General features: G+C 38.3%; 1 protein-coding gene across 3 annotated transcripts in view; it reads right to left on the bottom strand.

The window, feature by feature from the left end:
- Positions 1-22736, bottom strand: part of LOC127428060 (neuroligin-1-like) — a 381127-nt gene that overhangs the window by 261935 nt on the left and 96456 nt on the right. For all 3 annotated transcript variants that reach the window (XM_051676108.1, XM_051676109.1, XM_051676107.1), the window contains exon 2: positions 19673-20533. In XM_051676108.1, coding sequence (XP_051532068.1) covers positions 19673-20168 — 496 coding nt within the window. In that variant the 5' untranslated portion in view covers positions 20169-20533. The remainder of the gene's footprint in view (positions 1-19672; positions 20534-22736) is intronic.

Raw genomic sequence — 22736 nt, forward strand, 5'->3', positions numbered from 1 at the left:
CGTACAACGAGCCACGTAAAAAGCTATTTTGCAAAAATGTAGGTTTAGTAACGTGATTCTATGAAGCCAGATTGTAGATATTCCCTCATTATCAAAAACCATGAACAAAAATACACAAGGTGAAAAAAAAAAAAAAAAGAATGAAAAAAAAAAGGCTATATAGAAAATACAGGGTCACTTGCACCAATGATAAACATGATTTGTACCGACCACTATTTATTTATTTTTGGTTCAAAAAATTATTGGCTGCCAAGATATTGCAACCATTGCAATTCAAGAGACATAAAGAAATGTAGAAAACAAAATTGTAAATTTTTCTATTCAGCCTATGTCATGTTGATAATTTTAAATACTGCTGGGCCTACAGTATGTAGTTCATGTTAATATTAATACATTTCAATGTTTTATGCGCTAAACAATTTTGGGACTGTGCTGGATCACTATGTTCACTGTAAAATCTGGGTCCTAAAGCAAAACCATCTGCGAAAGACTGCTGCTTCAGGAATCAAATGTTCAAGTTTGATAATATGATGAAGAGTAATCAAGTTGCTTCTGTTTTCCTCACAGCAAAAAGGTTATTTTCACATCGAGTTATACTTTAATTCTTTAGCGTCCTCACACTCGTTCCTCAAAAAGACATGGCATTATCATTATATTGAGTCCCTGCCTTAGCATGAGTGTCTACTGATTATATTAATATTGATGGTGACACACTGCTGTTTTGGCTGTGGAAGCCTGAAGCTACAAGCTGTCAAGAGCTCTCTGGTGGCACAAGATGGCTTGTCTGTGCCTGCCTTTCATCACGTCTTGTGCAAAAAGAGATATGGCGAGGGGCTACAGGGCTGTGGATGGGGTCTGTGCGGCATGGCTGAGACACACCGCTGCTCTATTGGAGCACTCTTAAAACAAAGGGATAACAGTGGAAGGGAGCTTGTCACACCCGACTCCGACAACACAGCCACAGAGAAGCTCCACATTCTCCTCAAAGAGCTCTCCCCCTTTCTCTCTCCCTCTTATTTTCTTTCTCTCTGTGTCCTTGTTTTCACATTGCCGACTGTCATTCTGCACCATGTTGCATGATAAATACTGAATGGGAATCAGTATGAACTGTGAGGTGTTGTCTGAATATGAAGCTTGTGAATGCTATTATAAGAGAATTTGCAGTGAAATATAAATGAATGAGCACTTAAGGATCAAAATTTGCATTACAACGATTTAAATAATTCCAATTGTTATTTATCTTTTCTTTACAATTTGAAGGGTTTTGAAAAACAAAAAAAACAAATTATATATATATATATATATATATATATATATATATATATATATATATATATATGTTGGGCCTCATGTATTCAGATAGAAGACAAAGGCAGGCCTAACACAGTCGTAAAAACCTAACTCAAGCCCCCACATTCCAAGTCGTAAATCTTACTGATAAAAATCGCGCCAAAATCAAACAAAGGGAGTCCAAAACAGACTGCAAATCCCATGAAGCCTTGCTCACTAAAGGATCCAACTCTCAACTCCTATTGGATGAGGCACACAACAGAACGTCCCTCAAACATGATATCATCAGGAGTTGAAAAACCTCTGAAATGCTTTTGTGATTTGCTTCCAGTGACTTTGCTTGCAGTGTGTGGACGCAGTTCAACGTTGCTCTCATGTGCAACCTCGTGGCACAAGGAAGTAACGTCCAACTTGAAACTGTAGCCATACAATCTCCATCTCGCTGGATGAGTTGAGATTACTCTGTGTTCAACCGAACACTCTAACGGATCCGAAGGAGACCGCCGAGCAATTTGCATCTTCATCCGTTTGCCTACAGAAGTGAAGAGATTAAAGATTTCTCTTCCATCTTCAATCAAGTTGACATTTCTGAGTTCTCCGCCAGCCCGCCGAGAATCAACAGCCGTACCGCCCACTGACAGAGCGAGGAAACGGCCTCCCGTCATCACCTGAGCCTCAAGGAAACGGGTCAGAGTTAAAGGACGGAGGAAAGCACATTCTGCCTGTGTCCTCATGCGATTCAAGTAAGAGGTTTACGTCTGGGCAGAGATAGAATATTACAGTGTGTTATTCTTGTGTTTCAAGGTTTTTGCTTGTACAATTTACGGACCGCCATGTCCGCTCATTATTAATACTCAGGGTATTAATTATCACAAATTTGTTTTGCTGTATTGTGGTCCAACCAAATTGGACTATTGTGCAATTTCGCCATCGCGGGTGAGACAGCAACTGAGTTCATCCATTAAAGAGTCAAATAACGCGGGACTGTTTACGAGCCGTCCACCGCGTCTCTGAGCGATGAACTAACAGCTGTTTTCTCTCCCACGATCGCGAAATCGGCTTTAGGGCCGTCGCTTCTCTCTCTCGTACTAACCACACACACACTGTCACACACACACTGTCACACATACACCTTACGTGTTATAGGATTATTTTTATTTCCAAATCTAATCATATCACTGTTTAGTTTGTAGTTGTAAGTCGGAAGTTTATTGACTGCACTGTATTAATTATTAATTGATATTACTGCATAAATAAACTTTGTTTATATTACAAAGAGAAGTGTTTTGTTTTGTTTTGCATACGCCTGTGTCATGCTGACGGGATGTCAGTGCTCGGATTCAAACCTTCATTCATTGTTTTTTTTTCCAGAAAATCGATATTCTTCGGATGTCGATTTTCCTAAGAAAATAATCTAATATTGAGACTGTTTTACTATTTGGTTATTAGTCCCTGATTTCAGGGTGGTGCCCCATCAATGTTAATCCTTATTAATATTCTATTGATTTTTGATAATTGATAATTATCTTTGATGATTGAATTTGAATGATCAAGAAGCTAGTGTTAATTTTAATTAATGTTTCATCGATGTTAACAATTAACGATTATCTTTGATAATTGTTGATTTAAAGGATTTAAAAAAAGCTAACATTGATTCACATCAATGTTCTATTGATTTTAATAATTAATAATTATCTTTGATAATTATTAATTATTGCTAATAACCAAACTTGCTCCTAAACGTATCACACTACATTTACTGGAACCCCATATGAAGTTTTAATGAGTTAGATTCAATTGATTAATCTAAATATGAATTAATAACTACAGAAATAATTATTAATTATTTCTGATAGTAACACTGATCTAAACAACCAGTAAAGCCCTATATATATATATATATATATATATATATATATATATATATATATATAAAGATTGACTGTTTGAAGAAATTAAGGGTGAAGTGTGCCATTTTTGTGCCACTAGTTTCAGAAAAAAATTGAATTGTAAAAATAACCACTTTTTTCAAACAGGTTTACCAATTTTGCTATGTTGGACTGGTCAGGATGCTCAAAAAGAGCAACACTGTGATAGAGCCACAAAGCCACAGTGTTTCCACTTTTTGTGAGAACCAGCTGATGAATGGCTAACTTATAATTGTCTATTAAGCTAAGATAGGAGAAAACATTTTAACATTGGAAAATAATTATTTATAAAAAGCAGAATATCAGGAGACCAGATACATTAAAGGTTGAAGACTCAAAAGGAACTTCTGAAGGACCAGATTGTATTCAAATTTGTTCAGAGTTACACAATAATCTTTTTTGTATTACTATTCATTTTAGATACATATCTATTTAAAATAAAATAAATGTGTTGTGGAACTTCAAACATGCAGAATTTGCCATTTGACAAGTACACATCTCATCAGTGAATGTTGACTATCATTGTCAGGATTTTTGTTTTCTTCTTGTAGATCAGCTAATCCTTTGCACATAACAAAATCGATAACATTATCAATTGCTTTATGCACCCTCAAATGAAACAGGCAGAAGCATTTAGAAATGAATCTGGTGTCTAATTATAATCAGTTACTTTAGCAGAAATTTTACACAGAGCATATCACATTATCAGACATGATGTATTCCTATCGGTCTTATTATGGCAGTTTAATGGAAAAACATGGTGCCAGTTTCTCAAGATGTGAAATACAATATGAAAGTTTCAATTTGTCTATCTACTCATCCTCAAGCAAGCTTTATTGAGATTCATGCCTGTGCTGTGATTTACAGTAGTTCAACCCCCCTCGCACCCCCCTTTTTCACATCACCACTGCACACCTCTGAGTCCCAGAAAGCCGCCTGATCTGACACGTCTCACCCATTTTATTTCTGCTCCATGTAACATAACACATTACTTTGAGAAACCATTAGCACCTTAAAAATAACAACGAGCCTTATTAATTTTAGTATGTACAGGGCAAAAACAGTAATGTACTGTTTCGTTCATTTAATTATGAGTTAAATTCTAACACTGTGTCTACATCGGATACAACTGATGACACAACAGCTTGAATTTATGCATCTACACTGAAATCACCAAAGCCGCATGTCATGTGCACAGAATGTTCACTAATACAAACCAATCAAGCTGAAGGCAAGACTTCAGCAACAGTAAAAAAAATAATAAAAATAATAATAACTTTATCAACAGAATATGAACAGAAATCCACTGGTATATAAATAGACTTTGCATGGGTTATTTCATAATAGCAAAATAATTTTACACAATGTTAGTACTGTGAGAGCTGTGTAAATGCTTAGAAAAAAAGATGATTTATATTAAAAAGCCAAAGACCAGAAATTAACAAGCTGTTACATAAGGAATCAAATTAGTAACACATAATTGTTTTTTATTTTATAAACAATTTTGTAAACAGTACATTAACAATAGTAAATGCACTTGTATAATAAACTAACAGTAAACAATATTTTATTTAATTTTACAATACTTACTAATCTGGGTTAATGTTAATTCATACATTTATTATATTTATAATTATTTGAATTATTCTGTATTATTTATATTGAATTACTTTTATTGGTGGGACTTTCTCAGCAAAAATGTATATATGCAATTAATTAATCGGCATGTCATGATATGTAATATGATTTTTTTCTTTTCTTTTTTTTTCAATTGACAGCCCTAATAAACTATTGTTCATTGTTAGTTATGTTAGTTTATAATAAATTAATTTGTTAACAGATACAACCTTTAACTACAGTCAGTATATAATTTTTTTTAATCACGATTAATCTCAATTTCTTTTTTTTTTTCTTTTTTTTTAATCGCGATTAATCGTAGATTTTGAAAATGCTGAAATTTGACACTTTATATACTTGTTTTCCTGTAAAAATGCATTTATTTCCATTTTAGGAAAGAAAGCAAAACAACATGTAACAATATAACGGTTTATTAACATTTTAAAATCAAAGCCTTTCATAGTATAAAGATATAAATGCAGTTAAATAGCACCAATTCAAGAAACATTAAATGTTTCTCCCAAAGTCTTAGTGGGAGTTTGACTTATTGAAAGAACTAGTGCCCACATAGGTTGCATATTCATTGCAATGGGCATTAAATCTCTTAAACTTTCATCCTACATAATATTAATCAACCAGTAAACTGTGGATATCCACTTTCCTACAGCAACTGTTTAGCTGCGTTCACGACTTGAGTCAGAGTGTCAAAACCAGAGTTAAATGCCGCTTTGAACTCCACGCTTGCAGACAAAAACGTCTTTTTCTGCATTTTGGTGATAGTTAAGACTTGACATGCTTCTGTGGTAATTAAAATGCACCTTGCATAGGTCCCATCTAGGCTTTTTTGTACATCAAATATCGTTAAGAGTTCCTTTCTCCATCATTTGACCACTGATAAGGAAGCACAGCTGTGTGTGTTTGTGGTGTGTCCAGCAGTGTAATTCCTCCAGGCGGAGACATTAGAAAGGTTCCGCCCTCCCAAGAAGTGTTGGTTAATGCTGTATTAATGGTAAATGTGTTAAACTTTTTTAATTAATCGCACACGTTAATGCAGACAGCACTACTTTTAACATATATATTTTTGTATTTTGTAGAAATTAACAACCAAGAATAATACAACGTACATATTGCGAAGCTCTGTGTCAATTTATGTTAACACTGACAACCTTATTGTGAAGTGTCACCATCAAATTTATTGCAAAACATAATTTGATTTCAGTCAGATAGGGAAAATAAAGTATCTGGATTAGCTGTGCAATGCTTCAGAGTATCCACCTTATTTCCAGAGCGCCACCATTATCAACTTTGAATGTGGACCACTTCCAATATCAGCCACTTCCAGCTATTTTTGCGATACAAAAATACATTATGCTGCTTTATATTACAGGCTGGCAATATATTTCGTCATATTATTATCATTAATTATGATTTTCATAAACTCATTGGTTTTGAACGCATATAGTTTTACTGTATATCACATTTTGCTATCGTTTTATCACACTGTTGCACAGGCAGAATGAATGAGAGATCAGGCGCTGGCAGGATAGTCCTCTGTGCTGTCCGACACGCCTCCACAAAATTTACACAACCAGCAGAGAGCAGAAAGCCATTGGGCAAATGCTGCTTTAACTTTCTTTGCAACAAAACTGCATCGTGTTTCATCTTGGCAAATTAATAAATGCATTTTACTCTCCGTTCTTGTCAGAGAGCATTCTCTCTTTCTTAGCAGATCTCGCTTTCAGCATGGCTTAAGAAACATCACCTTTTGGAAGTAAATAAATAAAGGCATCATTGGAGGTTATGTGTGTACATATAAATGAAGGTTTACATGGAGACAAGAAAGACTGCATCATCTCAAAGTAAAAAGCAGATGTTATTACCATCTCTTCAATACAACACACAGCAACAAGTGAATAATTTACTTACACTTTTACTAAATGCTGAAGTTAGAAAATTATCCGACATTAGGCCATCATTCTGCTGTACATCCTGTGGTAGTGTGCTAGTTTATAAACTTATATCACTAAATTCTGGTATTATTAACCTTCTATTTATTTGCATTGCGGTCAATAACAGCTGAACTTTTACACATTCGCCGGAAATGCAGCCGCTGCTTACTTCCGCGTTACAAAATAAGGTGGATAAACTGGGCGCCACAGCAGACGCTTCTAGTGTAGACAGCTACATTAATTATAATAGAACATATTTATTCTTGACAGGCATATCACAACTTAGTGGAAGGAATTTTGAGGAATTTTTGAGCACTTTGTCCATGAAAAAAGCATTAAACTTTTTAGTTTTAAATTGTCTATGCATCTAATTTGGCTTTAAATGACTGTCTCCTGACACACTGAAATAATTGCAAAGAGCTGTAGATGGAGTGGCCAAAGCAGGCTGCACTTACAAGAACTGCTACACTGAAGAACTGATGGGCTTAAACCACCAGTAATATTCAAGGTGACGTTCCTCTCAGTCTCAAACGCTGTTTAGCAGACCCTCTACCCACAAGCTCAAGCCATGCAATGACCTTCTCTTTCTCCCTTTGCTTCTGTGTGTTTTTACTCTTTGTACCTAATTTTCCCTCTTTAATTTGCTCTCTCTACCTATGTGTTTCTACATATCGCTCTCCCTGGCTCACCTCTCATTTAACCGTGTTTCTGTTAATGCATTCTCCTGTCCTCCATTATTCAAAAGCTCTCTGTATGTCTGAGCATAAGGGACAGTCTGCGGGATGTGTGTTACATTTGCCTCTATCTCCTTGTTATGCTATCTCTCTCTCTCTTTCTCTCTCTCTCTCAGTGATTAAATGACCCCTGCAGTAATGACATACACCGCAGACAGCCGGTGGAGGATGTAGTGAACTACTGAAGCAGCAAAACGCTGGCGTGAGACTGCCCAGAGACCACTGCATGGCCGTCGATATGTTTAATGAAGGGAGTGATGAGTTATTGATACCTCCGCTCTAGTGTCCATGGCAGTCATGGTGGTGACAGCAAACACAATGACGCTCACTGATCGTGTTTGGATGGACTGACTGTGGGTTCTTCAGTCTGGAATAGCCTAGTCACATAACTACTGTTCTACTTGACTGGCACAGGCCTGTTCCCATTAGTTACACTTCCCAGGATCAGTGAAACTAATTACAGGCCTCAACTCCAAACCAATAATGAAAGGTTTAGGGGGATGTGGAAAGTGCTTACCAGACACTTTTCAATTCTCATTCAGATTGATGACATTTCTGTTAACAACATCTGTGTTTAGCTCTGTTCCAAAACCTAGTGAGTTGCCTTGCTGTCTACTCAATACTGACAGCATACTACATGAAATGGAATCGCTCATAAGTGACCAATTTGGAACGCTCTACTCTACACACCCTGTGCAACACTTAAATAGCACTCCTCACATGAAGAGCATGGGATTAACTCATAATTGATTCCACTAGAGTTTTATGTGAGTATGTTGCTAAGCTAACAACATGATACTCTAATAAGCATAAAAGTACAAATTACACAAACACACATTACACATTAGGTAAAAGTGTCAGTTTTTAATAAGATCAAGCTATTTTTCTTTTTAAAAATAAACAAAAAACAAAAAACAAAACAAACATTTCATTCCACTTCAATCAGTTCAATCCACTTTTAAGCATGCATTTGTGAAGTCTACATGCAATGCTGCCTTAGTATTTGGCCAAAAGAGGCTCTTAAAAGTAGCATAATTATGCTGCCTGCCTTTTGCAAAAGCCTTCACATCGGGAGGTCACTAGGTTTTGAAACAATAATTTCTGCATTCTGTTTATTTCATTTGAACAATCTTGCCCTGTTTTACAACCCCAAGCTGCTAACTCACAGGCTGTGTGGGCTGATGTCAATTAATGAATACACTGTTGTGGAACTTTTGATGCTCAAAACAAGCATGATGGTGACAAAGTGCCTCTACTTTAACAATTTACAGCATTACCCATGTAGTGTACCTGAAAATGCTGACTATATAGTTTCATATAATGCACTGTCTTTCTATAACTTTTATGTCCAAAGAATTGTCATTTAACAGCTATTAACAATAACTAGCTTTTAGAAAATTTATGCAAAAAAAAAAAAAAAACAGAAAAAAACAAACAAACAAACAAACAAAAGAACGCTACATAGGCGTGTGCAATGTGTAAAGTTAGTTATGTCAGGTAAAACATACTGTAGGAAACAGTATGTCCATTCTCTCATTGGACATATAGAAAACTGCATTCTTCTGTGTTCAAGGGTGTCCGTGTGTGTGTTTGCTTGTGCATTCATTCGACACCAGACGCTATGTCAGGAGCGCGCCTCTCATTGTCATTTCAAGGTGAATAAAGTATGTAGGCAATCTTCCCTGCACATACGCCATCTGCGGCAGCCTGTCCCTTCACTTCCTCTCAACTTTGTAGTTGTTGTCATCTACATTATGAAAAAAAAATGCTTTGAGCTGATCTGGGAGCAGTCTCAGGTGCCACATGCCAGTCTGTTTTCTCTAATACGCTCCATTTTAGCATAAACTGTAATTAAAGCAACTTGGCACTACACTTAACCCAGGAATTTTACAGTTCAGACCATCGGCTTCAGAGCATCGGCTTCAGAGCCAAAGAACATAGTGGTGTTCATTGACTTGAACTGACTCTTTCTCATTTATTATTTTTTATTTATTTTTATTTATTTATTTTTTTTATATATATACATTTTCTTGAAGCAAGCAACACTTTCATGCAGAAACAGCAGCAGAAAGGAAAGAGATTTTCTGAGGGCAGACAGGATTTTAGAATTCAGTCCTCAAAATTCTCCCCCGATCGCTCAGTTTGGCCAGGCGGCCAGCTCTAGGAAGAGTCCTGGTGGTTCCAAACTTCTTCCATTTATGGATGATGGAGGCCACTGTGCTCATTGGGACCTTCAATGCTGCAGACATTTTTCTGTACCCTTCCCCAGATCTGTGCCTCGATACAATCCTGTCTCGGAGGTCTACAGATAATCCCTTGGACTTCATGGCTTGGTTTGTGCTCTGACATGCACTGTTAACTGTGGGACCTTATATAGACAGGTGTGTGCCTTTCCAAATCATGTCCAATCAACTGAATTTACCACAGGTGGACTCCAATCAAGTTGTAGAATCATCTCAAGGATGATCAGTGGAAACAGGATGCACCTGAGCTCAATTTTGAGTGTCATGGCAAAGGCTGTGAATTCTTATGTACATGTGATTTGTTTCATTTTTTATTTTTAATAAATTTGCAAAGATTTCAAACAAACTTCTTTCACGTTGTCATTATGGGGTATTGTTTTTAGAATTTTGAGGAAAAGAATGAATTTAATCCATTTTGGATTAGGCTGTAACATAACAAAATGTGGAAAAAGTGAAGCGCTGTGAATACTTTCCGGATGCACTGTACATACACTAAGTTAACTGTGCCTTTAAGCAGCTTGGAAAATTCCACCACCCAAACGGACCCCGTCCAACAGTCACTGCCCAGTCTGACCTCTGCCCAAAGGCCACCACGGACCTCGCCCTCTGTCCTGGGCCCGCCATGCTGCCAGACCTCATCCCTCTCCTCAAGCCTCCTCCAAGGCTGCCGGACGCTACCTCCTTCCTGGATCTGCCTCCCATGCCACCGGACCACACCCCCTTCCTGAATCCTTCTCCCAGGACACCTGACCCCACTCATTTCATGGTTCCCCCTCCCGGGCCACCGGACCTTGCCCCCTTCCTGGTGCCAAACCTCATTCCTTGGCTCAAGCCTCCTCCCAGGCCACTGGACCCCACCACCATCCTGGATCTTTCTCCCAGGCCGCCCGACCCCACCCCTACCTGGATCCTCCACCCAGGCTGCCTTCCTCCTGGTTTCCCCCACCTTCCTCCCCTGGATGGTACTTACTGTGCCTCTGGTCCCGCCCTGGTCTGCGCCTCCTGTCCCACCATGGTCTGTGCCTCTGGTCTTGCCCTGGTCTGTGCCTCTGGTCCCGCCCTGGTGTGTGCCTCCGGTCCCACCCAGTTTTTATGTCTCCAGCCCTGCTCTAGTCTGTTTTTGTGTTTGTGTTGTTTTTTCTTGTTTTGTGTGTGTGTGTGTGTGGGGGGGGGGGGGGGGGGTTCGGGTACTGTCATGATCCTGCCACTTTTGTCTTTATTTATTCATGTTGTGGTGGGATCATGAAAGTCTCCTCTGCCTGCTTGTTTCTTGTGTGTGCTTGTTTCTGTGTCTCACCATCTCCCTCTTTTGTTTGCAGGTGCCACATGGAGAACACAGTTCTGTTACCCTGACAAAAGCTAGTTACTCCACCCTGCTCATTATCAGAGGCACCCTCCTTCCACTGCCCTTCCCTATGTAAGCTCCTCTCATGTTCAGTCCTGTGTCAGATTGTTTTTTGTGTCTTTCTTGTCTGTTTATTTCCGATATGCTCTTTATTCTCAATCGGTTTTCCTGTTTGTTTGTTTATTTCTTTGAGTAATTTAGTCCTGTTTCTGTTTTCTCCCCTGTGAGAGTGTTTGGTTCATATTTTGATTATTTTTGTAATAAAGCCCTTTAATTTGCCTCTGCGTTTGGGTCCTTCCTCAAATTCACGTGACAGGTATTGCACAGGCAAGCAAAGGTAAAAATCTTGTTAGTCCTACTTATTGTAAATTAGAACGTACTGTATGATAAAAATAAATTGAAAAAATAAACTATTCATAGAACCTATGTTTTGTCTTTCCTTGAAGTATGGAAGATACATTGCCATATTTATCTAAGTTCTTCACATGAAAAATCACAAACTGTTTTCAAAGCTCCTGTTTTTTTTTTTTTTTTTTTTTTAACCAAAATAATATATGTAATGAATAATGTCCATATAATAGACTTTCAATACTACATCACCTCTTATTTCCAGACCTTAACACTTTTAAAAATATTGCTTCCCACGTAGAAAAACTTAATTTGAGTCACATCAAGTTAGATGGAAGCCCAGGTAATTCTGATCACCCCATGGATGATTCATGTTTGATTGCCTTCGAGAGTTTGACAACCCAGAACTAGAGGAATTCTGTTGCTCTGTCACACCACCGCTCTTTCCACCCACAATCCACCATCTACCGCATGTCTCCAAAACAAGTGTGACAAACCTCTTACTTACACAGATACAAACTCATCCTTACATTCTCAAACCTCTAACTCTATGCCCTGCCAAGATGATCAAGTTTCTACCCGAGTTTCTGCGAGCACCACCTCCGGCTGCAATTCAAACAGACATCTGTGCTCATCTCCACCTTCACTGCTAACGCTGGCTCCTCAACGCAGCATTCACCCAGCCAAGACAGAGCGAATTTCAGCTCAGGTTTTACAGACGATCTCAAGGGAGGGAACAGAGGGAGAAACTGAGAGAAAAAAAATAGAAAGATGGAGAGAGAGTGAGAGAGAGAGAGGCAGTGGGGCTGCAAAACCATTCCTATCTTAGTGCGACACAAGCATCTCTGTCCTAGCACTTCCCTTAGGACCACCATCAGCCATTGCAAAACTAGGACAGGAAGAGAGAGAGAAGGAGAGAGAGGGAAATAGAAGGAACATGAAGGAGAGAGCATTTTTGACAGCCACTCAATTCATGTGACACCACTAAATAGCAATAGAGGTTGTCACATTAGTAATGAAAACCAACACTATTAAAATTTAATTAAAGGAAGTGCTTGCTACCAGCTCTGGTTAATTTTTAATGGCTTAGCCATTTTTTTAGCAAAGATTTTGATTTACACACAAGTAGAGCCTGACCGATATGGGATTTTTGAGACCGATACCGATTTTAGAGGGGGGGGGGGGGGATTCACTGATTACCGATATGGTGGCCGATATAGTTAATTTTTTAGCTGGAATGAAAACAGACCTTTTTTATGTGGATTGTGCACCGATATGACTATGCAAAGGTACTCAGAAGGCTGCTGTCTTAAATATTTGTATCAAAGAATATTTGACATTGTTATTATACATTGCCAACAAATTCAAGAAATGAACACTGAGAAAATAAAGAATAAATAAAAATACAATAAATAGCTTAATAAACATCAGTACTGTATGTTCAGTATCAGTCAGTTGTTGACCATTTAAATAAAGAATAAATAAAAATACAATAAATAGCTAAATAAAAATCAGTACTATATGTTCAGTATAGTCAATTGCTGACCATTTAAATAAAGAATAAATAAAAATACAATAAATAACTAAATAAACATCAGTACTGTTTAGTATCAGTCAATGGCTGACCGTAAAAATAATAAAAAAATAAAAAATAAATAGCTAAATAAACATCAGTACTGTTTAGTATTAATCAAATACTGACTATTTTAATACTGCCAGTCAATTAGGGGCAGGTTGTAACACAAGAAACATTTACACCTGCTGAGACAAGAGATAAACAGCGGCAGCGGTGTTACACCGTACTCTGCTATACAAGTTCATGGGAAACTTTCAACGGTGGAAAACCAGACTTTTAAATATTACATTTTATAAATGCAATGACTGGAATTGTTCGGTCGAAGGAGGTACCAAACTGTGAATCCTGAACAAAACAGTTTGGTGAATACATGTTTACACATTAGCTTCCACTCAGCTGACAAGCAATGAAAGCAGCTACATGATTAGCTAGTTAGCTATAACCTCGTTATCACAGAGAGCAAAAGATGGACGTTGTTTATTTTACTTTCCAGCATTGCATCTCACCAACTAGGTAACAACGTAGCATGAAATCAACACTCAACAGACACAATCCACCACCGCACCGTTGTCTGCTGAGCTGCAAAAAGATGTTCTGCTTACCTTTCAATCTGCAGGGGAATGGCCATGAAGTTTTGGTATTTTCGTGCAAGCAGGTGCTAAGTCTAGGCGCAAGTGGGTTTGGTGAAATTGTGTGCGCAAAGTGCTAATGGGCTGGGTCAAGTGCAATTGAATTCTGAGGCTCTTCTCCGGTTATTGCAATGTCTGCATCCTATTGTATAGTCCATTCCCTGCCAAGCACCAGCGATGTAAACAAAGACAATACATTCAAAATAAATTATAGTGTAAAATGGGCTGTATGCAATGAATAAGAAGAACAGAAATATGGACTTGCGTTCTTTTGTGCATTAGCTGCATCCTTGTTGAATGTCAGGTATATTTTTATGACAGTGACACTCCATTTATACACATGGAAAATGTGGTTCTCGTCAGAATTTGGATGTAGGTTCCTTTCAATTATAGAGAATGTAAGTATTATTAATCATATTGATCAAGTGTCACAAAAATCATGGCAAGTATTAACAGTTATTATATCAGCCTTCCAGGATAGGCTGTGGATTTTTGCATGCATGCCACTTCTATCGGCTGATTTTGCTTAAACAAATTCATTTATTGAAACACGAAAATCTTAAAAAAAAAAAAAAAAAAAAAAAAAATTGAATTTCAAACTAAACAAAAAATATAATATAAATATAATTAAAATAAATAAAATAGAAAATTATCCCCTCCCCGAATCCAAAAATGTTACCCTCTCCATCTTCTTCCACTGGCCTCTTTTGAAGTGACTTAAAAATCACTCTACGACAACAGGAGGAAAGATATTTATCCAAATTAGACCATAAATACAATTGTAAATATTACATAATTATTTATGCCACATTTTCTTTTCTCAGGAAAATAGTTAATTTTGCTTTGCGCCAGTTCATTTACATACAATACACCCACAGTTTGCGTGCATACACCCACAGGTAACACAAACACTCCCACCCACAAAAACTGTGCTTAGAATTAACACTTTAATAAAAACTGGATAAAATGTAGTGCACGGTCATTGCCAGCAGTGCTGCGCTTAGCATGCTCACGAAAATAGGGTCATACTGTAAGTATTATGAGATGGTCCTTTTTAATGAATCAGTTTAACGACTTACTGACAGAATTGGTCAGGGGTTTGTTTCCCAAAAGCATTGTTAGCCAACTATGGTCGTAAGTTCCATCATTACCAACATAGTTAAACGGTTTGGTGTTTCCCGAAACCGTAGTTCAAACGAACATTTGCAAACAGCCTCACAAAGTTGTGTAGTTGGGACTACAGCTCTTTACTTGTGGTTAGAAGCATAGTTCCTTGTAAGTTTGCTGTGTGGACATCATTTCACTTCGCTGAGGCTTCTATTTCTTTTATTCCAAATATATATTTAATTCTGTCAAGACTTTGATCCCGTTTACATGCATTAAAAAAAAAATAAAAAAAAAAAAAAAAAGACTTATTCAGGGTTTTGCACAAAGCACCATTCTGAAACATAATATAAACATGAATGCAGACGTTGAAACGCTTAATAAAAATGAGCTTTATTGCCAAGTATGCTTACACATACAAAAATTTGTCTTGGTGACAGAAGCTTCCAGTGCACAAACAATACAACAACAAGACAGAGATAATAAATAAAAAAATGGAATAAAAATAAAAAGCAAATAGAAAATATAAGTATATATAGAAATACACAATAAGACTATATATATATATATATATATATATATATATATATATATATATATATATATATATATATATATATAAAACTGTTCTTGTGCCTGACGGTTCTGGTGCTCAGTGCTCTGTAGTGCCAGCCAGAAGGCAACAGTTCAAAAAGGCAGTGGGCTGGGTGAGTGGTGTCCAGAGTGATTTTTCTAGCCCGTTTCCTCAATCCTCAATCTGGAAGTTTACAGTTCTTGAAGGGAGGGCAGGGGGCAACCAATAATCCACTTAGCAGTCCGAACTGTCCTTTGTAGACTTTTGATGTCCGATTTCGTAGCTGAACCAAACCAGACAGTTATTGAAGTGCAGAGAACAGACTCAATGACTGCTGAGTAGAACTGTATCAGCAACGCCTGTTGCAGGTTGAAATTCCTCAACTGGTGAAGGAAGTACAACCTCTGCTGGACCTTTTTCACAGTGCAGTCAATGTGGGTCTCCCACTTCAGGTCCTGTAGGATGGTAGAGCCCAGGAACCTGAATGACTCCACTGCTGCCACAGTGCTGGTGAGCGGGGTCAATATTGGAGTGTTCCTCCTAAAGTCCACTATCATCTCCACTGTTTTGAATGTGTTCAGCTCCAGGTTGTTTTGACTGCACCAGACAGCCAGCTGTTCAACCTCCCTTCTGTATGCAGACTCATCGTCATCCTGGATGAGGCCGATGACAGTAGTGTCGTCTGCAAACTTCAGGAACTTGACAGAGGGGTCCTTGGCGGTGCAGTCATTTGTGTACAGGGAACAGTCTTTTGTGTACAGGGAGGCTGTTTAGAGAAAGTGTTTAGAGAGAGGCTGTTTAGAGAAAGGCTGTTTAGAGAAAGCATTTTGACACAAGCGGATTCTGTTGGAGAACAAGGCTTCTGTGTCCATGTTAACGCATAAGCGGTGTTCCTGGCTGCATTTCAAACTGGATAAATCAGCCTCTGAAGGGAGGGAGAACAATCATAATAAATAGCTTCAAACTGAAAGTGAGTTCCAAATGACCGTTATTTTGGAACCCTACATCTTTCAGCCCTCCACTGCTCTCACAGTGGATGGTAAAGTCTTTGAAGGGAATATAGCATAGGGATGATCTCTTCTGAATAGAACGCGCCCATTTGGAACCCCAAAGTCTGATGTAGAGGAAAACAAATCTATTGCAAAGTCATGCATCTGTCTCATTACACAGTGCACACCGATTTCGTGTCTTCAGCAGCAAGTTATCACTCCACCCCCTGAGTAACATCATTAATGACAGCTTTATGTTGTTGATCCAACGTGGTTCGAACAATGGATGTGTGACATATTTACTACTGTTTCGGAAAACTGTCGTGACTAGCTAGTTAATTTCTTCAATGATGCATCGTACTATGGTGGTTAAGCAGTGAGTTAAGTTGTTGTTCAGGAAATGCACCCCTTAGTCATTACTTTAGTCATGTCCAACTGAAATGAACCAACAGCTGTTATTGTGTTATGTGTACTTAAGGCTTGTGACACTTACATCAGTGTAATTCTCTTCATGTCTTCAAGTGCTAAAAGAATTCCTAAATGTAATTATTAAGAAACTGGAATTGTTAGGAATTGAAACTAAAATCGGAACAAGCATCAATATATTTCACACAATTCCTTTCCCTATCTTGCACTGTGTTTGTTCACATCGCTAAGCTGGTTCATTACACAAAGATAACAAGTCAATATTGCACTGCTAAAAGCCAATGCTTCTCTTGTCATCTATCAGAAGCATAAATACAATTAGGCTTTCACAATCAAATGATTTCATTAAAAGAATTATAGGTATAGACATGTCAATTTCAAATCCAATTAAAGTGTGTGCTTTGAGTCCCAAAATGAAATCTTACGCATTTCCCCTGATGAGAGAGCACAAAGCACAAATTTTCCAAAACTGCATGGACTGAATGAAGATGAAATCCATTCCCAAAAAAGTATTCACTATATAAATGTATTTCTTTTGGAATACACAAGTCATGCGTAGGATGAATCTAACTGCAAAGAAACCAACTCACTAGACTAGATGTGAATCAGGTGTAATGTTCATAACAAAGAGAAGGGCTTTTACATAATTTACCCAGAAGGGCAGAAATTCTCAATCTGAGCAAATTCTTCACTCGTGCCTCTCAAAACCACTCAAATTGCAGATTTCCACTCTGTCCGCTTCATTAGTGCACCAGACAATCTGCGTGCACAAGACACAACTGTTCTTTTCCATCAAAATAACTTTTTCAGTTTCCTGTAAAGCTATTTTCTCATGATGATTGTGGGCCTTATTTTAAGCATGGTGAAAGCTGGAAACATGGCATCAACTGCAAACATTAGAGATGACAAATATATTCACGACATTTTCTGCATTATGGACAAAACATATCATGATAAACCCAGAGCAAGATGCTATCTATACCTTCACTGGCTTACACAATCTAATTGTGTCAAAAATCTCTGCAAGGGCTGCAAAGCCCTTTTAAAGGGGAATCTTGGCTGCTTCACAAAGTAATTTTTAATTTTTAGCATTTCTGAATGGTGTGGGATATGCTTTGAGTTCATGCTGTAGTGTTATGCAGGGTAAAGCAGATGAGAATTGGGGGGGACCTTAACTGCTGTAGGGGGTAAAGGGTGAGGGGCATAATGGAAAACAGGAAGTTGGGCGATTGCCATCTTCTTCCCATCTGCTGTGTGAAGGATAGTTCACACAAAAATAACATTCTGTCATTATTTACTCATCCTGATATCGCCCCATATCCATATGACTTCCTTCCATTAAACACAAAAGAATACATTTTGAAAAATGTCTTAGTTGATTTTTTCCATGCAATGACAATAAAGTGATGACTGACTGAATTTTCATTTGATGGTGAAGTATGCCTTTAACAAATCGGAACCTAATTTTTTTTTTTTTTTTTTTTTTTTTGGTGTGGCAGACCAGGGACTTAAGAAACCGTATTCTCCATCTGAAATGTTCCTGTTGCCAGAGAGGTCGTATTAACGGGATACTTTATATAAGGAGTGCTGTCACCAAACTCAAGGCTCAGAGGGCCGAGGTAGGATACATAAGAGTGGGGGACCTAGGGGGAAAGACATTATCTTGATGAAGCTGTGATCAATATAACTAGTGTAAGCCAATGAAATCCAGATAGCATCTCTTTTAATTGAGATTAGACTCTGCAAGTTCAACGTGTGCCCATCTGATTTAAGAGATGGCTTGGTCTCCCCGGTTAACTCTTCATGGTGGGAATCAATTATGGCTTAGTCTCTGACATACAAAATTAAATCAGAGAGCCAAGATCTAGAATTCAGGGAAGTCTCACGTAGCCAGACTTTTGACTTGCAGCATAAATTCTGGTCCACATTGCAGCTAATTCTGGCCAAGAACCACCCACTTAGACAGCAAGAGACTGTAAGATTGGCATGACATTTTTTTAATGTTTAGTGATGCCACTAACCTGAAAAACTACAGCAAATCAAGCGATTAGTTCTTCCTCAACTTTGTAAACAAAACTGTTTTACATGACTTCATTATTTTGTTTTGTGAAGATGCATATAGACAGCCAATCAGATTTTAACTGGTGATTTCAGACAGCTTTTGCCAATTTTGTGTGCAGTATATGCATCAAACTGTCAGTCAGGGGACTGTGGACGGTTTATGGCCGAGACTAACTTCAGAGGGGAGAGCTTTCCAGTATGCAAACCTTATAAGGTAGTTGTCGTGGGGGGGAAGATCTTTGCCTTTTCTCTTTTGTTTTCATGTTGATGGATACATACCTCCTTTTCTACAAATTTTCTTGCCGGGTTTTCTGGCACATTCCTTGGATATTCTTTTTACTGCAAAATGAATAAAGACTAAAAAATAACATGGGAGTCCATTATGGACAGCAGGAGCATGCAACAGCACTATTTGACCGCAAGATAAGAGAAGAGTATATCAAGAGGACGTTTTCTTGATGTCTTAAATCATCATTATCATCACCATCATCATCAGTATTGCACATAATAAACCCCCTCTTTTGTTCATTTTGCCAACACACACAACTGAAACATTATAGGCTGCTTACACTAAGGTGTGTGTCTGTATTACTAGGAAAGGGAGGGGGTAAACCAACTTCACCTAAAATGGACGTGCAGCAGCACACAGAAAGATGTGCAAGGAATGGGAGGGAAGGTTAGGTCACATACAGCTTCAATCACACAACACACACACACACACACACACACACACACACACACATATGAAAGCAGCGGCATGCATTTCGGCATGCAGAGGTCATGCTATTCTTTTTGCTCCACTCTTTACAGTGAGATGAAAATAGACAGGTCTGTCCGTCCTGCCCACATATACACTTACCATCCTCCATTGGAACGTATATGTTTAAGAATAGGCAATCCTCACTCTGGTCCTGTACGTAGGACAACACCACTTCAATACTATTGGTGAACCAAACAGGTAGCATAACGTCCGGTAGTCTGCCTTCTAGTAGGATTTGAGGGCAAACAGGGCCAAATTGTGTTGCGTTATGGATATCTGACCATGGGATAGGGGGCTCAGGCGGCTGAAAGCGCCTCTCCCCTGTAGGGGGTGCAGCGTAGGGCACACCCAAGAACTGGATGACAGGTCCCAGGATCTCATTGTTAAGTTCTTTTTTGAATCCTCTAACCTTGCCATAAGTTGTAGTTACAACCGGGTCCATCTCGTCCAGTTTTTGAGAGGCGGCCAAATGGGCGTGCACCACCAAGCTCACTATCCAACACAAGAATGGGAGATCCAGGCTAGCGCTAAGGCTTAGCCGTGGACACATGGCCCTCCAAACGCCGGACAGGCGGTTTAGTCGTTGTAAGGGCATGCTCAATCCTCTTCCACACAAGCACCAGTGATACACTAGTCCAACCACAAACCGCAAACACTGGCAGCACTACTTTATATCCACTTGAACTAAAGAAATAATCAAACCCAAGATACCAGGCCTCCCGAGAGTGAAGCTGTCAAAAATCTCAAAGGCTCTTTGCATGGCAAGTATTCCCACACAGATTTTTATATGTATCCGGGCAACATCTTCATCAGAATGGCCAATATTCGTCAGGTTCCATCCTACTGACAACGTGGCTTTCCATCCTGGCTACGCAGGGGGCTGGGAGCAGGGGTGGGCGAGGCATTTGCAGCAGGTCGTCCACCGATAAATCAAGCCTGGTGCAGTCACTGGTCTATATCCTGTTGGAAATAAAAAAAGAATTCATTAGCGGCAAGGCAGATGGGAGAGCAAAGCTTTATTGGCTTTTGCAATCTTGCATGCCTGCTATCAAGCAGAATGTTCTAGAGTCACCGCTCACTGGTATGACACAGCATCTATCATACAGACCCATTGGGTCACTCAGCCAACAGTAAAATCAAATCCAGTACTTCTGTAACCCCCCCCCCCCCCCCACTGTCCATTTCCTTTCGCCCCTGCTAATGTCTGTGCACGTCACTGCAAATGATTATATTATATAGCAGTACTTGAGACACAAAACAATGTACTGAAACTCACGGTGTCAGGAAGCACTTTGGGGTGGGTGTCTAAGAAAATCAATGCAACATTCAGTCTCTTTATCCACATTACTACAAAGAACCAGAACACCTTTGTTCTACAAAGTATGGCATTATGGGTCTCATTCGCCATAGATAAATAAATAAATAAATATCAGCTTCCTGGTGACTTGGAATATGGAATATGTTAAGCCAAAATGTTTTTATTTGTATAATTAGAATTGAATAACTAAGTGACCCTACGAGTATTTCATATTTTAGACATCAAAAATGATATACGTTATAGCTTCTGCACAAAAATGCAGCTTTATGTGTAGTTTATGCCTATATAAGAGGTGTTTATTGTGTTTCAACTGGTTTTGAGAATGGCACACTTGGCTTCACTAAAAGATCTTGCTGTACGTGCTCTCAGGCGAAAATGCATTTTTAGAAAGTCCAAGAATATGTATGGTGATGAATGGCTGTACAGGCAAGGTTGTGCGGGAAGCCCTTTGGGCATGTATTATGCTAATTACTAACTGCGGGCATGCACTCCCTCTTTTAGAATAATGCAGATTCATTAACATTAGACCATATCCTAACCAGACGTGATAAAGCGAAAAGCGATAAAAGCTATCTTTTCCTTGTTAATCAGAGTTTTTGCCCAAACCAGTCGCGACCACGCCATGCACCAGGATATTTTGTCAATTGTTTGGTTTCTTTTTCTGCGGGTTCTGGCAGAGTTTCACTCACAGTAAACTCTCATTGGACTACAATCCCACTCAACTATACATTAAACATCTGATATTTTCTGATTGGCTCTGATTTTGCCGCTTTGCATAGCAGTTTTGCATTCAGTGTGGACAGACAAACTGGTTGTCACCGGGATCTTATCACATCACGTCTGGTTAGGAAAAGGTCTTAGAACAAAGGTATCACCCTATGATTTCCGCAATGTGATAAAATGCGGACAAAATCGTAGAATCCAGACATAATGGAGTTAACTACAAAACGCAGAAAGTCACAGAATTTGAAATATTTGGGATAAAAATGAATGTCTGAAAGCACATATAATCAAATCAAAATTGTGATATGTATTAGTGTGAATATTAAACTACAAATGACTTTGATTTTAATCAATTAATTATAGGTTTTAAAGTGAATGTGTGAAGCCATCCGCTCATACATTGAAAACACTGCACCATGATCATCACACAAGCTGTGTATGTGTAGTAGATGACAGAGAGCAGATCGCTCATTCACTGTGAACCGCACAGCACATACAAGACTATATATTTGAATAATAACATTACTTTTGCCTTTTGCAGTTTAATAATCACACTAGACCATATAGTGAATTGTACTACCGTAAAATACACTCAGAAACCGAAAGGGCTTCACTCAGTTTTCAGCTAAAATAAAAGCTTGCTTTAAATGAAGAAAAAAAAAAAAAAAAAAAGGAACAACAGAAAATACAGTATATTACTACTGTGAAGTAATGTAATATTCGCTGAAATAATAATAATCTTTTTGGGTTTTTTTTTAAATATCTTACATCTGTGATGCTCTGTTGTGCAGCACTTTTTGACTAAATTAAATGTTTTAAATCGGTACAAAAGCAAAAAAAAAAAACGGCTTTCATAGGGTCCTTCAAGGGCAAGAGCACAAGTGTGTATGCACATTTATTTTATATGCACATGTACCTGTTGTGAAACCAATGGAAATTTTGCATACTTTTTTGTGCAAGAACCTTCTGCACACATAAGTAAGATGGATGTTAATGAAAGTGATTAAATGTCCAACAGCAACAAAATAAAACCTCAGTGTCACTATTTCCTCAACTCTTCCCTCTCTAAGAGAATTTTCAACCTTGCATACAGTATGTGCGAGAACTATATTTGGATCCTCT

Source organism: Myxocyprinus asiaticus, chromosome 37, assembly GCF_019703515.2.
Source record: "Myxocyprinus asiaticus isolate MX2 ecotype Aquarium Trade chromosome 37, UBuf_Myxa_2, whole genome shotgun sequence".
Classification (NCBI taxonomy): domain Eukaryota; kingdom Metazoa; phylum Chordata; class Actinopteri; order Cypriniformes; family Catostomidae; genus Myxocyprinus; species Myxocyprinus asiaticus.